Source organism: Nelumbo nucifera, chromosome 1, assembly GCF_055504915.1.
Source record: "Nelumbo nucifera cultivar China Antique chromosome 1, China Antique-T2T, whole genome shotgun sequence".
NCBI lineage: Eukaryota > Viridiplantae > Streptophyta > Magnoliopsida > Proteales > Nelumbonaceae > Nelumbo > Nelumbo nucifera.
Genome location: NC_142649.1, coordinates 177,005,709 through 177,022,675, shown reverse-complemented (window position 1 = coordinate 177,022,675; position 16,967 = coordinate 177,005,709). Strand labels below are relative to the sequence as shown.

The window sequence follows — 16,967 nt, the reverse complement described above, 5'->3', positions numbered from 1 at the left end:
ATTCCCTACCTCTCCCTTGGGAATGAAATTCCATTCCTGCTGATTTTAATTTATATTCCCATTCTTATTTAAACCAAACAAACTATGGGAATAGATCATTTCGATTTTAATTTCGGAGGATTTTGATTCTGATTCTAATTCTAAATCTGATTACGAACCAAACGGACCCATTATTTGCAATATTGACATTAACAAATATTTTTAAAAGATTTGTCTATGTTGAGTCCTACACTCCTACTAACCTGTGAAGTTAACTGTGTTTCATATGCCAAGGGATAAATAAACATCAGCCTCTAACTCCGTGGGACCCAATGGGACCCAGTGTGATAATGCCAATACAGGGGGATTGTGTGGTCACAAGCTTACTTCATATCATATTGAAGGGTAAGTGTTCCACATGCTAGCATTTGCCATCCATGTTTTGTATACAAATCCACCAATTTTTGGCACATGGAGTGGTGTATACTGTGTTGGGCCCAGGCTTTTAAATTGGATCCATTCAAATTTTAACAAAATCTCAACGCAAGCCCACCCAAGTTTTACCCCTAAATTCAAAGTATCATAAAAAGGGACCTATTTAATTGGTCAGATGACCAACTGATCGTGGTTCAGTTGCTGGATAAGAAAATTAGAAGGTGTTTTAAATGGCAGTCTGTTACTAGCTAAAAACATGTGCAGCATGGCAGTCAACTGCTTTCTATGAATTTAACGTTGACAGGATTTCCTACAGACATTGCAAATACTCTGTAAGCATGCGAATCTAATTGTTACACCTCGCAAAAAGTTGATCCAACCCTTGAATCCGACCCAATCCAATCTGAAAAAATAGGGATAGGGTCTCATATTTAACCACCTAAATTTGAGAATGACCCGAACTGAATCAACCTAGAAAAAACCTGGGTTGGGTCATGGGTCAACCTGCTAACCCGATTGTTAGGTTTAATTAGGACTATTTATGTACTCTTAAAAGCTTTTTATCTCTCATCTTTACTATTTAGTATTTACTCTTTAAATTGTTGAATCTTCAAGTTTTTTCTTTTTTTTTTATGTGTTTGGAATTTTAAGGTTAATTTTTTTTTTAATTTTGACACTTTTCATGTCTTTTTTTCTTTATTTTATAAATTATCTGTTATTTTAGGGATGACCCGAATTGACCTGTGGGTCAACCCTAACCCAAACATTTAGGGTTAGGGTCTAGCATTTGCTGACCCAACCCGAAAGTCATCCTGATCCGAAATGAACCTACAATATCTTGACCCAACCCACCCAATCCAATTGCCAAGTCTACTACTAATTGTGCATTTTAAGCATCTCTCCGCGAAGTTAACATACATATATAGAAGATATTCCTAATGTGTAAATAGATGGTATGCATACAAAATTTGTGATTGCAGTAGATCATGGCTCAAATTTAACATACATGTGGAGGAGATGTTCCTAGTGTGCCATTGGACACTATGCTGTCAGCATATTAACACACTTTTAACTTAGCAGATCCGGGTTATTAAATTATTCTGTATTTTTTTTTCCTTTTTCTACAGGTGTTTATCTTGTATTTTCTAAAAAATAAACTAAAACTACGTTACTTTTTTATTGTTCCGAACTAGACCTGTTCAACCAAATGAGGGGCAGCCTAGTTTGTAGGCTGGATGATTTGTCTCAACGAAGATGTGGCTTCGAGTCTAGCTATTATCGTCTTTGAAAGAAAAAAAGAGTTGTATAAATATCAAATTGGATATTGATGTAATGTTGTATTGTTTATAGAAAAAGTAATGGCCCCTAGAGGGATTCAAGCCACGTATAAATATCAAATTGGATATTGGCGACTTACGCTTAATTTTCACCAAAGTTTGAATGGATTTGGCCCATTTATAAATAAAATTGAGAAATTGTAGTAAATGATTTGAAGTACTAGGGCTCATTGGTCAGATAGATGGCATAAGCCTAGCCTGAGTTTGAGTTTGTTCTTGTAAGTTATAAACCAAATGAATTTAAAATCATGGTTTTTAAAACTGACCTAGTGGCCAAACCCGTTAGGGGTCCGGTTAGCGGTTCGAGTAGTCTGACCGTTTGATCTGAACAGTCTGTCCATTCTAAAAAAATAAAAAAATTTGAAAAACAGTTAAAATAGTTTGAATAATTAACTGGCCGGTTCAGCGATTTGCTGACCAAAATCAACAGTTTTGGGGGAAAAATGGAACCGATCAAGTAATCGATTCCTGGTTTTTCCGCGTCCGATCCGGTCCGATTTTGAACACCATGTTTAAAATTACTTGCAAGAAATTTAAACGTAAACAATTTGATTAAAACACTAACACACATATTGGATAGGATTTGATCCAATTATATCAACCTTAATAGGATTTGAATTTGAATTTGCATTGAGATAATTAGTTACTACTTACAGCCCCATAAGTGCCTGTTTGGGGGCTTTCACGGAGTGACTTCTAGCTTCATGAGGTGGGCGTCAGTCACACCAATAACCTATTAATTATGTTTGGTGAAAAAATGGAGGGGGCATTTGTTTTATGGTAATGAGGGCAGATAAGTTCTAAGTTGGTGGGTTTTATGGAGAAGAAAGGAACTCATGTTCGGTATTTTATGAATAAAATGGTCATTATATAATTTTACTTAATAAATAAAAAAAATATTGATAAATAGATTTATCCACGTATATATTTCTCAACAAATAATTACTTTGTTAAATGTATTTATCTAAGTAAATGAATTATCAACAAACGAACGAGACAACCTCAATCAAGATTCAGCCCTCCCAAACAAGCCCTAAAACAAAGGCTTGACAGGCCAACCTCTGCTTCAATTCTCTGGCACTGCCCAAGGGCCAAGGCAGCTCCAGTGATTTGGCGGGAGATTTCTTTGTCAGGGAAGAAGGGAAGGAACAACGTTATCAGAAAGAAGATCTTCAAACCATCGGAAAAGCAGCCATCAAAAATGGCTGCACCTAGTGGGAGCGGCTCTTCTAATCCTTCTCCTGCAGCTCCAAAAATCCTCTTAGCCAAGCCCGGATCCGTCCCCGCTGGCTCCACCGTCGCTAAATTCATCCGTGGCGGCACCGGAGGCGATGATGAATCACTTGCCCTCCGTTCTCGTCTTCCGCCTCCCGGTTCTCTTAATCTCCTTTCCGATTCCTGGGAATTCCACATCGATCGAATTCTTCCTGTATGTTTTCTGCTTGTTTCCCGTTTCCCGACTGACTTGTTCTGTTGTTTATGCACAGTACACTGTAAGCATGCTTTTCTATGTTTTGCAGTTCATGACTGAGAACACTGATTTCACGGTCATTGGAGTGATCGGTCCTCCCGGCGTGGGGAAGTCGACGATCTTGAATGAGCTCTATGGGTTTGATGGAACGTCTCCTGGTAGGGCTCGTATAATCAATGGTTTATTTGAGTCTTAAAATTTCGAACCTTTTTTTTTGTATCAGTTTCCAATTTCGTTTCTGGAAGTCTCTTCCATGACTAATCACGGCAATAAGAGTGTAGAATAAGATAAAAGAAACCCATTTTGAGTGGGATGGGAGATAGAAAGAGCAAGAATCCCTTTCTTCTGTTTTTGGTAAATGGCAAAAGTTAAGTCACGACTCAAACGCAATAGCCTCACTGACGGGACTGAGGAGGTGCAAAAATGAACCTTGAACTCATTTTGGCTCTTATGAAATCCCAGGGTTTCTTTGTGTCTACCCAATACTACTATGCAATGTTCACTTTCCACTCCACAAACAATATCTTGTTAATTTGGCTCAGCTACCAAAATACAATAACTGGAAATGTTCTTTTTTTTTTATTTTTTTAAATGATAAAGTACAGATTTAAATTTGCTTCAATAATTGTATTAAAGATACATCAAACCCATCTACACCAGTGGACTGTACACTGGAATATATAAGATACAATTTACACCCCAACTGTCAATTACCCAAAAAGATGTGCCTAAAAAAGAAGGTGTTCCTCTAAACAGTTTATTGATTCCTAATCATGAATACAACATGCCTTGAAATTTCCTAGCAACCCATTTCTTCTGGTTCAATTTTGTCTTCAAATCTAAGCATTTTTTTATAGGAAACAGTAACTTTCATTTAAGAGAGATTAAAAGGTACATCTGTCACCACCCAAATGGTGGCTAGGCAAACCAATTACAATAAAAACAAAACTACAAACAGGCCCAGAACAAAGTCTCCCTATTTACTCTTAGCTTAGCTAAAGTATCAGCCATTCAATTTGCTGATCTTCTTGCCCACTTGAACTGCACCCTTAAATCCCTTGCTAAAATCAAAATTTCCCTTATCAGTTGCCTGAAGTACCATGTGCCCAGATTTCCTGCTTGCAGCCATCCTAATACAAGTTTGGAGTCACCTTCCACTTCTAACTGTTGCATTTCCCATTGTTTTACCAATCTGAGACCCTGAAGTAGGGCCTTTATTTCTGCCCCTAAAGAGTCTCCTACCCCTATTGGACCCGAGTAGAGGGCCAGCGCTCTTTCTTCCTCATCTCTGAAGACTCCTCCAAATATCTAAACATTTCTTTCAGTCCATGTGGCCCAAAAACAACAAGAGGAGTATAACTGAAAATCCTCTTGCTTCTGTAGAAGCACTTAATCCACCGCTCTCTCCCCTTTAAACATTTATTCCTAAGCAGCAAGGTAGAGGATTATCTATGTCTGACTTTCCTAATCTGTTAGTCACTTGATTAGCTTACTCAAACTCAATTATGTTGCACTTCATGCTATCTAGCTGTTCTTTGCAGACTAAATTTTTTGGAAGCTCTGCCTGGGGATCTCATTTGGTTGTAAATTCTACTTGATTTAGTTTTATTTGCCATTTCACCCTAAACAATATTTGTGTACATCTCTGCATGCACATGCCTATTGTACATATAGAATATAGATATAGACTTAAATAGTTAGAGATGCAGTGTCATGTGTAAACCATTGCAAAATGACCTATCTATGAGAAGTGTCTGAATTCCTCTGTGGTAAACAGTCAATATGCCACTGTGACAGTTACACAAACAATCACAACCTCAATGGGCTGTCTCTTGTTGGAGAAGATCATCCTTTTCTCTCCCCATGGTTGGTAAAAAGTCCTCCATGATCATGATGGCTTGTATGAACAAGCAATATTACTTCTAGGTTCCATTTAGTTGCACATAAAATGAAAGATAATGGATGATTTCCTGAAAATTTCTATTTTATGGTTTTGGTTACACATAAAATGGAAGTGGAAAACTTTCTCCAAAAAAAGTAAGCACTAACTGTAGCAAAATAACATTCCTTCTAATTATCTGTAAGCCATTTTCCAGACAGAATGATTTTCTTGACTCATACAACATTCGTATAATTCTCAACTGTTCAAGTTTGTTTTCTAAATTAAGTGAAACACCAGGAAAATTAGGATCAGGAAGATGATTTCTTTTCTTATTGAGTATCATTTTCCAAGGAAATCATTTGTTTTCCTTCATTTTACATGAAACCCAATGCAGCCCGTGTATTTTGTTCCACTGTTGGTTTTTATGACATTATGCTCCAATTATTACTTCATCCGTGCCACCTTGCAGGTATGCTTCCACCTTTTGTAACAGAGTCAGAAGAAATCAGAGCAATGGCAAGGCACTGTACTACAGGAATTGAACTAAGGATTTCTGCTGAACGGCTTATACTTCTTGATACCCAGGTTTCCTCTTGATATCTTCACCTCCCTTCCCTTTAATATTGTTGAATTCAGTTTCTGTGGCATTGTGCCAATAAAGGACTTTCTGATAGCACTAATGCATCTGTTTAATTATGGTTCATATGTTTCATTTAATCTGCTAATTTGTGACAGAAGTTTCTGTAATATATCTGCTACTGGATATGTTGGTCCTGTAATGCTCTGATAACTATAATACACTAGTAGGTTCCATGTTTGGTAACAAACAACATTTTCTTTTAGTGTTGTCATTGACTTAACATTCAAAGTTAATGTTTTTCTTTCTTGAGGCAGATTTCAAACATTGGCAGAAAATTTTACCACATGACTGATTCCTTTTATCACATATGTGATGCAGAAAAGAATCAAGTGTCATACAGCTAGTTCGTGCAAGAAAAAAGAAGACTATTCTGGGGTGCCGAAAGTGAATCAATCAACCCCCCAAGAGCCAGCAAATATATATTTAAAACATTAGATATTTACAGAGAGGTCCTTAGAAGACTAAAGAGAAAAATAGCTATTTACATAAAATCCCTCACAGGACTAAATAAGAAAATAACAAAAGGGAAAATACAATACACAGGAACTACAAAGAATTATACATCAAAGGGACTCTTCACACTCCCCCTTAAATTGATGCAAAGGGATTAGCATCAGTTTGCTACAAGGAATAAATGTCTGGATCTCGTCATTGCCTTCGTGAAGATATTAACAACTTGCACATCAGAGACAACATGAGGAAGGGAGATAGAGCTAGGAAGATACAAGTCTTTGATAAAGTGACAATCCACCTCAATGTGCTTCGTCTTTTCATGAAAGACAGGGTTAGAAGCAATCTTTATAGCACTAGTGTTATCTGCATATAGAGGGATAGGAGTAGAGAAGAAGTGACCCAGGGCCCTAAATAGAGATTGAAGCCAAACAATTTCACTGCATGCAGATGACATTGCCCTGTACTCTGCTTCCGTAGATGACTTAGAGACAGTTTGTTGTTTCTTGCATTTCCATGAGATAAGAGAATCACCCATGAAGACACACCACCCAGTAGTGGAACGGTGTGTGTCGGGGCAGCCTGCCCAATATGTATCAACATAGGCCCTCAATTGGATAGGAGAGGACGAAGAAAAGAATATGCCCTATGATAAAGTGCCCCAAACATAGTGAGTAATCTGATGCACATCAGTCGAATGGGGTTGATGGGGAGTAGAGACAAATTGGCTTACAACCTGAACCGCATGTGAGATGTCAGGATGAGTCATAGTGAGATAGATAACAAGTTGTCGATATAGGGAGGCATCAAGAAGTAAGGGACCTTCTGACTTAGACAATTTTACATTCAGCTCCAAGGGAGTATCAACTTGTTTGTCATCAATATGACCGACCAACTTAACAAGATCGTAGGCAACATTATGTTGGTAAATGAAATATCCCCGATGACTTCTTTGAACTTCAAGTCCTAAGAAATAGGTGAGAGGACCCAAATCCTTCATGTGAAAGGAACTGTGAAGGACAGATTTGAGCTCCTGAACTCCCTCTATATCATCTCCTATCAACATGTCATCCACATACAATAGAAGAATCGTAATACCCTGGGATCTTTTCCGAACAAAGAGAGAGTAATCAGAGGCACATTGGCTATACCCAGCTTTCACAACAATATCTCGAAAATTTTCAAACCATGCTCGAGGAGCTTGCTTCAACCCATAGAGAGATTTCTTTAACCAACAAATGAGGGAAGGATCACTAAGTACCTTGGAGTGGGTTTCATATATACTATTTCCTTGAGATGCCCATGTAGAAAAGCATTTTTCACATCCAATTGATAGATAGTCCAAGAGCGTGCTATAGAAAGGGCTAGAAGAACACAAATCGTAGTGATCTTGGCCACGAGAGCAAATGTCTCCTCATAGTCAATGCCATACTCCTATGTATAGCCATGAGCCACAAGTTAGGCTTTGTATCGGCTTAGAGAGCCATCAGATTTCAACTTGATGGAGTAGACCCACTTGCTCCCAATAATAGAGCCATCAGAAGGAGTTGTCCCAACTCCCAAGTGTCATTCTCATGCAAAGCTTGAATTTCTGCATCCATGGCAGAAACAGGAGTGGTCTAGAGATAACTGGGAATATCTGTAGAAGACAAAACAACAAAAAAGGAACTATGGTTTGAAGGAAAACCATACCGATCAGGTGGTCTAGAGATGCGAGAACAACGATGCAAAGGAATAGAAGGAACAACAGAGGGATCTGAAACAGGAGTGTCACTTACAAAGTTGTTTAGGACAGGTAAAGGAGTTGGACCGGGAGGAAGGGGGGTCATAGGCGGTGGCGTTGGACCATGAACTCGCTTGTGAGAGAAGACGAGAATGGGAAGATCCTTCATAGCAGTTAAAGATGGAGCATCCTGTGAATCAAAGTCATACAAAACAAAAACAGAAGGTGCAGATAACTTGGCTACTCTTGAAAAGAAAGAGATGTGTTCAAGAAAAACCACATTCCTAGAAATTCGAATACGACGTGCAGAGGGATCATAGCAAAGGAATCCCTTGTGGTTAGGATTATTACCCACAAAAGCACATATAACAAATTGGGCTGAAAGCTTAGAACGTTCACGGGAGGGAAGGTACACAAAACATAGGCATAAAAAAACATGAAGACAGGAAAGATCTGGAGGGCAACCAAACATTTCTGATGAGGAGACATGTTAGTAAGAACAGATGAGGGAATACAATTAATTAGATGCACAACAACACTAGCAGCCTCCACACCCCAAATGATGGAGGTGCATGTGACTCTTGCAAAAGAGTTCTCACAACACTGAGAACATGGCCATTTTTTTGTTCTGCCACACCATTTGCTGAGATTGTTAGGACAGTACCTTTGAACTTTTATGCCATGATGTTTCAAATAAACCAGAAATTCTCCATCATTGTATTCTCCCCGTGAGTTAGAACATAAGATCCTTACACTTGACCGAAACCAAACTCGAACCATAGCATGAAACAACCGAAAGGTAGGAAAGACTTTTGACTTGTGTTTGAGAAAATATATCCAAGTGTACCTAGTACAATCATCAATGAACAATACAAATTTTGTATCCCAAATATGAAACAACAGATGAAGTCCATACATCACTATGTATAATTTCAAAAGGTGAAGTAGCATGTTCAGATCTATGTGAAAATGGAAAAATATGATTCTTACTCAAACAACAAGTAACACAAGAAGTATCAAAAGTTTTCATAGAGGGAATTTTAGTTCTAATGAAGCCAGAATCAAACAAAAGCTTAAGTTTTTTAGAGTTTGGGTGACTCAAACATTTATGCCATAAATCCCATACATTATTTCTTTGACACAAAACAGGAGTCAATGAAGAAGTGCTCAAGTAAGCAGAGGATGATGTTGATTGAGATTTCTCGAACTCCAATGCAAACAAGCGGCCCAACCTACGCCCCTTCCCTTTCACCTTCCCAGTGCACTGGTCTTGAATCAAAAAACCATCAAAAGAAAAAGTTAGAATGTTATCTTCAACCAATTAACCAACTGAAATAAGGTTAGCAGTAAGTTTAGGAACAAAGAAGGTCCTGGTAAGGGAAAGTGAGTTTGAGGCTGAGAGTTTGAGACACAAATCATTACTCTCAATGATATCCCGTTTCTCACCATTGGCGGTAACAATTTGTTTATGATGGGTCTCAGAAAAAATCGTTTGATGGTTCAGGGTGGTCTCTAGTCATATGATTCGTTGCACCAGAATCAATTATCCAAACATGAGAGGGAGATGAACAGTAACCATAAAACTCACCAGGCAAGCCAATAGCAGAAAAAGGCAGATGAGATAGCAAAGGATACCAGTTGCTGTATTTCTTCCTTATTCATGGAAGCAGAAGATTCACCTTTGATAGTAGAGGCATCGGTTGTTTGACCTTCAAACATTTGATAAGTTCGTGGTTGATTCTTCTTCACAATACCCTTAGAGGGACGAACTGGGCAGTCTGGAATGATATGACCATGCTGCTTGCAGTAAATGCATGCGTTCTTTTTCTTGCAATATGAGGTTATATGTCTAAACCCCTTACATTCATAACACTGGGTCTTAGAAAGATCCTTTCCACCAGATTTCTTACTTCCATGTGCAATGAAAGCAGTTTCAGCACCTGAATCATGATGCCTCTCCTCTATGTTTGCAGCCATCATTAGTCTAGTTTCTTCCCTCAAAAACTCTCCAATCACAGAGTCTAAATCCGGAAGGCTACCTCTACTTAAGATATTATACTTGATTATTTCATATTCAGGTCTCAATCTCATCAGGAACTGGTTCACCTTTCTGTTCTCAAAATGCTTCTGTAGATACTTAACACACTCTGGGGGATCAGAGGGATCAGTGTTTACCAGTTCATATTCTGCCCATAAATCAATGAAGCTTGCATAGTACTCTTGTATCTTCCTATCCCCCTAACAATAGGCAAAGATCTTATACTCAATCTGATATTGTCTTGACATGTTGGAGTGATGATAAACCTTCTCCAAGTACGAATACATCTCATAGGCTGTTCGCAGTCTTCTCATGGGAATAGAAATATGAGGAACAATGGAACTCAGAATCCAGGAGACAAATTTCCCATTATCAAGTTTCCATTGTATAAATGCCTTAGTGTCTTTTTCATCAGGTTTACTATCAGTTCCATTCAAATAACCTTCAAGACCCTTTCCTTCAACAAAGAAGTCAAAATGGAACTTCCACATACTGTAGTTGGTTCCATCAAACTTCACTGGAATTACTTCCACCTTCTCAGCCATTTCAGTCCAAGAAAATGGAGGGTCCAGAGAAACAAATAACAGTACTGATATTAAACTCCCAAGTTTGTAAAGCACTACACTTGATTCCAGAAATGATGCAAATGCTGAAACCAATATCCCAGCATCCAAACAAGTGATTTTCTTTGGAAGAAAAAAACTTTCAGCAGCAAGGCAACAGCAAGCAATACAGAGAAACAACAGAAAACCAATTCAGAGGATATGTAAAATCACCCAACTTCAATAGTACAGTCCACAGAAATATTTGTTCCTATAGAGGAATCGAAATCCTCTAAAGAAAAAGCCAGAACAGATTTCTAGTGTTGACAGTTCAACTCAATAGTGTTTCAGGACTGTCAGACTGAGGAGAGGGATGGAATCACCCCAGAACTGATTTAGCACTTCAAAAGAAAAAACAGTTAAGAAGTGGGAAAGCCCTAGGGCGACAACAATCTGGGGTCCAAGAAAAACAGATGGGATTCACCAACCTGATGTGTGCAGTTTTCAGAAACTGCTACCCTAGAGAGGAGAACAGAACTCCCCAAATACAAGTCCTCTTTCACTGAAACTTTCTGAGTGGGTAGACTTGATCTGGGCGACACAGCCAGTAAAGTTTCCCTCCAATCAGCAGCTTTTCCAGAGAGTTCTGGTGTGTCTTCTCTTGCTGAAATCACAGAACAGGGTAACCCAGGTTTAGGGTTGATCAAAGCAACCCTAGCTTCAATTGATAAGTCCAGAGACCAGCATGCTCTGATACCATGTCATACAGCTAGTTTGTGCAAGAGAAAGGAAGACTATTCTGGGGTGCCAAAACTGAATCAATCGACCCCCCAAGAGCCAGCTAAATGGTATTCAAAAATCCGAGTTCGGATTCGTGATTCAACATAATCAAATCGAATTCGGATTATTCGAATGCTGTTACCAGTTGAATTCGAATAAGACATCTTTGCCGATTAATTTATCGAATCGAATTTGAATAACACTTGATTTGATTCGATAAATATTCGATTTGATTATAATAATTGTAACTATATAAATTATACTTATAATAAATGATGACTGTAATTATATTTATATTAAGTAAACATATTATTTTATTATTTTGTAAAGTACAATGAATGGTGGCTTTTGAAAGTTTCTTTTTAATATTATTTTAAAACAGGAGAGTTGAATGAAGACAAGCTATTGCAGAGGCTATGATGATTTTTCGAATAATAGGCATGTCTCATTAATTATCTCTCATTTTTTAGTATTATTTTAATACCTTTTATTGCTGATTTCTCGAATAAGATGCATATCTCATTAATAATCTCCCACATTGTTAGTATTATTTTAATACTTTTTATGATGATTTCTCGAATAAGAGGCATGCCGCATTAATTATCTCCCACTTTTTAAATATTATTTTAATACTTTTTTATCAAAAGGCGCTTGTCTCATTTATTATCTCCCACTATTTGCATTTGAATCATTTCAGCTTTACTATTCACTTTCTTCTTCTCCGATTCAAGCCTGTATTTCTTCTCAGTTCTTCGGTTCATGGTTGCATTTCTTCTCTGCCTTTTTTTGTTTGTTACAGGCTTACAGCTTTACAAGTTTAAATCTTTTTTATTCTTTATTTTTGAATTGCATTCTCTCTCTCTCTCTATGCATGTTGTAGAGCTAAATATGGAGATTGACAATCTCTCCATTGCAGAACACACGAATAGTGATCTCTCTATGCCTATTGCAGAACACGCCAGCAAAGCAATACCAAATAGATGGTTATTATTCAAAAACTTTTTTTTTATTTGTATTTTCCTTTTGTTTCTTGGAGGTTGGATCAATAGAGAATGAGAAAAAAACTTCGAACAGGATTTCTTCTTCCTCGTCTGGTGAAGTTGGAGAGATTGGCATTAAAAAAAATCCGAATTCTAATCGAAATCAAATATTTGATTATTTAAACGAATTTGAATTTGATTTAGTGTTTTCAAAAACCATCAGATATCAAATCGAATTCGAATGTTTATTTTTTTTAATCGATTTTGAATTCGAATCAAGCCTGATTCTATTCGAACAGAGAGGTCCTTGGAGGACTAAAGAGAAAAATAAATATTTATATAAAAGCCCTCACATGACTAAATAAGAAAATAACAAAAGGGAAAATGCAATACAACAGGAACTACAGAGAATTATACATCAAAGGGACTCTTCACATCAAGAGACTATATAATAATTATCTAGTATTGTTTTTCAATGATGTTATTATATTTTAAAATAAAAAGGTAATCATAAAAGCCATGTTGAGGAGGAAAAGCGAAAGAAACTAAAAAATGAAAAAATAACAAAGAACCAAATCATGGATTATCTAATATTAATCTGTTGATCAAAGCTATGCAGCTCAACAGGTGAATATGGATCAACAAATATACATGAGTGTTGTTATTGACTTCTGGTACTTATACTTAAAGAGTGAAATAACCTAAGCAAATAGCCATGAGGAAGATCTCTGCTTTTGATTAAATATGTGCTTGGTTAATTACTGTTTTGGAATTGTATGCTGTTACAGTTCACTGATGTCTGTTTCTCCCTTTTTTGATAAGTGTTCCTTGTCAACTTTCACTATTGAGTACTTGCAAAATATTATCTAGTTGAAATTGTTATGTCAGACTAGCTTAGATGGGAGGATTCAAATCACTTTATGTGTCTACAGTGGCTCAATAGGGGAAAATGGATGCACCCAACAGTTTAGTCATGGCATTGCTAACAAGCTTATGAGTGTCTAATAATTTTCATCTGGATCCTTGCTAATTGAAGTGAAGTCAGCTAACATTATTAGATGGAAAAGAGGACCATGGATGCTTTTCACTATATGCTAATGAAATAAAGTATTTAGTGCCAATCATATTTGTTCAGATTAGATGGATATCAAGAGAGTTGGTCACAGGCATAGAATACCATCTACAACAGCACTTGTAAGAAGAAGTGATCTGTTGCAAGTTGCAGGGGCTAGAAGGGCTAGGAGCAGATCCAAAAGGGCATGGGTTGAAGTAGTAGGAAATGATTTAAGTATTCATAATTTAACAATGGATATGTCACTGAACAGAACAGAATGGCAAAACAGGATTCATGTAGCCGGCCTGAAAAATAGTTGGGGAAAGGCTTAGATGAGGAGGACAGCGATGATGATGATGATGATGATGAGATGGATATCAAGAGAATTCGATTCCTTGCAGATTAAATAGTGAATTTTGGGTCAGGATGTTTCATGTAGGTAAATATCAATAGTCGACTTTGATGATGCTGGCCCCATCATTTTGTTAACAAAAAAAAAGAATCTAGATGATGATATATTTTTTTTTTTATTTTAACAAATAACATGAAATTCTATTATATAATATATACCATACACAAAAAAGGTCTCACTCAGCCTCTCAGGTAAGAATCATCTACCATGTGTATGTAATTCAATTGAATGTTTTTTAAGGTAACCTGAATCTGGAAGTTTTATATATTTTGACATGGGTTTTCTAATAGTTACCCTGCACCACCTTTATGCATAGTGCTTAATGCATCAAAGATTCAAGGTGCAGTATTCATTTTGGTTCTTCCAATCCCACGCTTTCCAGATGCATGTTATTTCCCTCCAACATGTAGCTCTGGCCACATCACTATCACCCTGGAGGTTATAACACTTCTGGCCATGACAATGTTTCTCCCTATTGATCATTGACTTATTAGGCTGATAAAGGAGCACTTTAATGATTTGATCACTCCAACTTGAGTGCCCCTGAGTTCCTAAAGTTGAATAACTTCTTCCTCTTGTTTCGTAATAACTAGAAATTCTTTGACATTTGTTTTCCACCTGCATGCATATATGTCTTGAAACCATTTTTTAGAACTTTGTTCTGCTTTCCTTTCTTCCCATCATATAATTGTTCAGTTTTTATGGTTTTTGGTGTATTTCAAAAAAATAAAAGTAAAGATGCTGGTGTTGACTTGCACAAATCATTGTTTTCATTAACAACAGTATTCTTCATCATGCAGCCCATTTTCAGTCCTTCTGTTTTAGCTGAAATGACAAGGCCTGATGGTTCATCCACAATTTCTGTAGTAAGTGGCGAGGTCCTGTCAGCTGACCTAGCTCATGAAATCATGAGTATTCAGGTAACTGCAAAAATGGAGAAGAATCTTCTGATTCAACCTGCTAAATATAAGAACACATCCTACATAGTAGGCACATTGATATTTCATGAATTCAGCTAACACATCTGATGGAACTACCCTATTTTGGATTTCTGCAAGGAATCATTCTAGCTTGGTGTTTTTCTCACATCAATTTGTCATGTTCTGCTGGTGATATCAGAGGGAGTTCATGATATTAATATGTGGCATCTGATGTTGACGGTATACATCCCTTCTTGATGATTACTTATGTGCTACAAGTTCATCAAAGCAAACATATTCAGATATTCTGATGTTGCTACTTTGTGGCATGTCAAGGATTATTATTTTATTGATAAAGTTTGGACATGAAGCAAAATAGATTTCATACAATCTACAATCTTAAACCGGAAAAGCAATGCACCCAAAAAAAATCTCAAATGAGTTATCGGATTTTCTATTTATTTACGTATAGCATGCCTCATTTGAGTTGTTTTATTCAAGTTTGGATAAAAAATTAAAAATGTTTTCTGCAATATGAGAAATTATTTTGATTATCCAGAGTGTCAGTTTAACATGAACAAGTTGACTCATGCCCATTTATGTGCCTTTGAAGGTTGACTTGTTGAAACATGGAATACCAGATCCGTCTTCCTTGGCATCTTCGTACTCCCAGGGCTCCAATCTGGGCCCTGAAAAGGAAAACAAAGAGACCTGGCAGGAGGCTGGTGAAGAGTATTTGGCCTTTCCTGTTTTTGTACATACAAAGTGAGTATGATGAATCTGCATGGATATCAAAACCACATTATATACATAAACTTTAGAAATGCAAATTTTATATTGATCAAATAATTCATAACCTTCAGTCATATAGAAGTGTCGTTTTCTTTAGACTTAATATATAGTTTTCCCTGTCTCCACTCAGAATTGACTGAAGGGGTGATCAACTCCCGAAGTAATCAAGTTTGAGAAATTGAAGAGCAAGTCATCCATGTCAACTGACAATTGATATTTCCTTTGTGTACAGAGTGCAAGATCAACACCTTTCTCCTCCTAATATTGTGCGGTTGAGGAAGGCACTCTCACGATATTTTAATCAATCATCATTCATGGGAACGAAATATGGATACCAGAACAACAAGCAAGCTCATTCTTTTGGGTGTCCTGATATGATTGATGACTCGGGTTCTACCGGGATGGATTTAATTCTGATCCCATCAAAGTTTCAAGATGAACATCAGAGATCTCAATATGAAAGTTATACTTCCATGTTGGGGAAACTCCGTGACCAGGTATCCCTCTTTGTCACTTGCCAAGTTGAGGTTATTGCATGATGTTCTAGAAAACTGTGTCTACATCAATGAAGGATATGGCAGATAAAGAATTTCTCTTTCACCTTCAGGTGTTGTCCATGAAATGTCAGCCCTTTGCAAAGAATGTCTCTGAACGTGAGTGGTTAAGGAACTCTTCTAAGATATGGGAAATAGTGAAGAATTCGCAAGTCATTGCTGAGTATACTAGAACACTTCAGAATTCAGGGATGTTTAGGAGGTAGTCCCTATCTACTAATGCCAAAGGAAATTAAAACTGGTCATTCATTGACATGGAAAACAGAACTTTCATTTTAGCATTGCTTTATGGGGTTGGAAACTTGACAGTAAAAGTGATTATTAGAATAATATTACTTTTGTTGATCTAGCTTAAGTGTGGGTACCTTTTCAGGCCAGGTATTTTGGTTGGATTAGAATCTGGGTTTGAGTGAATAAGATTAGAAGCCCATCATTTGTTAGACAGATGGGCATTTTGCCCTATGTATATTGGTAGATGAACATATTCCATTGGACATGGTATGTGGCTCTTTGGAGCTTCTACCCTTTTCCTTCCACCATCCCAGTCGGATCTTGAAGATCCATGGTTTCTTCGACAGTGCAACTAAAATAAATTGTCAGGACAGTTACAAATGCAATGTACTTGGTTTTAGTAGGTTTCCATAGAGGTTTCATTGTTTTCTCGTCCTTGGATATTGGATTCATCTCTTTCCAGGTTCTAATGAATACTCCCTCATTGTCTGCTAACCATTGTTTTCAAAACAAATTGAAAGTTTGCTCTGTATAATGAGAAACTGGGCCTTGGTTTTCAATACAGTTTGCGCTGTATAATGCAATTATTTTTATTCCTTGGATTTTTTTTTCATTTCGGTGGTTGTGCAAAGTCTTAGATCACACTGCTCTATGAGATGATGTCCAATGAAAAGGGCTCGCAGAAAGTGAGGAGCTGCAAACAGATCAGATCAAATTCGGACAGGGGTATTTATGAATCTGATCTGA

General features: G+C 37.2%; 1 protein-coding gene across 3 annotated transcripts; it reads left to right on the top strand.

Annotated features, from left to right (window-relative positions):
* The first annotated feature begins 2,751 nt into the window (after positions 1 to 2,751).
* LOC104600411 (uncharacterized) lies at positions 2,752 to 16,715 on the top strand. 3 transcript variants are annotated; one of them, XM_010263335.3, is made up of 8 exons: positions 2,752 to 3,180; positions 3,272 to 3,380; positions 5,574 to 5,689; positions 14,524 to 14,643; positions 14,794 to 14,883; positions 15,257 to 15,408; positions 15,668 to 15,932; positions 16,043 to 16,715. In XM_010263335.3, exons 1-8 carry the CDS (start codon positions 2,953 to 2,955, stop codon positions 16,193 to 16,195), a joined length of 1,233 nt encoding a protein of 410 aa, XP_010261637.1. In that variant the 5' UTR covers positions 2,752 to 2,952; the 3' UTR covers positions 16,196 to 16,715. The 3 variants fall into 3 exon arrangements, with proteins under 3 accessions (XP_010261637.1, XP_010261638.1, XP_010261639.1); XM_010263336.3 differs by lacking the exon at positions 14,794 to 14,883 and having other exon boundaries at positions 2,807 to 3,180; XM_010263337.3 differs by lacking the exons at positions 14,524 to 14,643; positions 14,794 to 14,883 and having other exon boundaries at positions 2,807 to 3,180.
* The last annotated feature ends 252 nt before the right edge of the window (positions 16,716 to 16,967 follow it).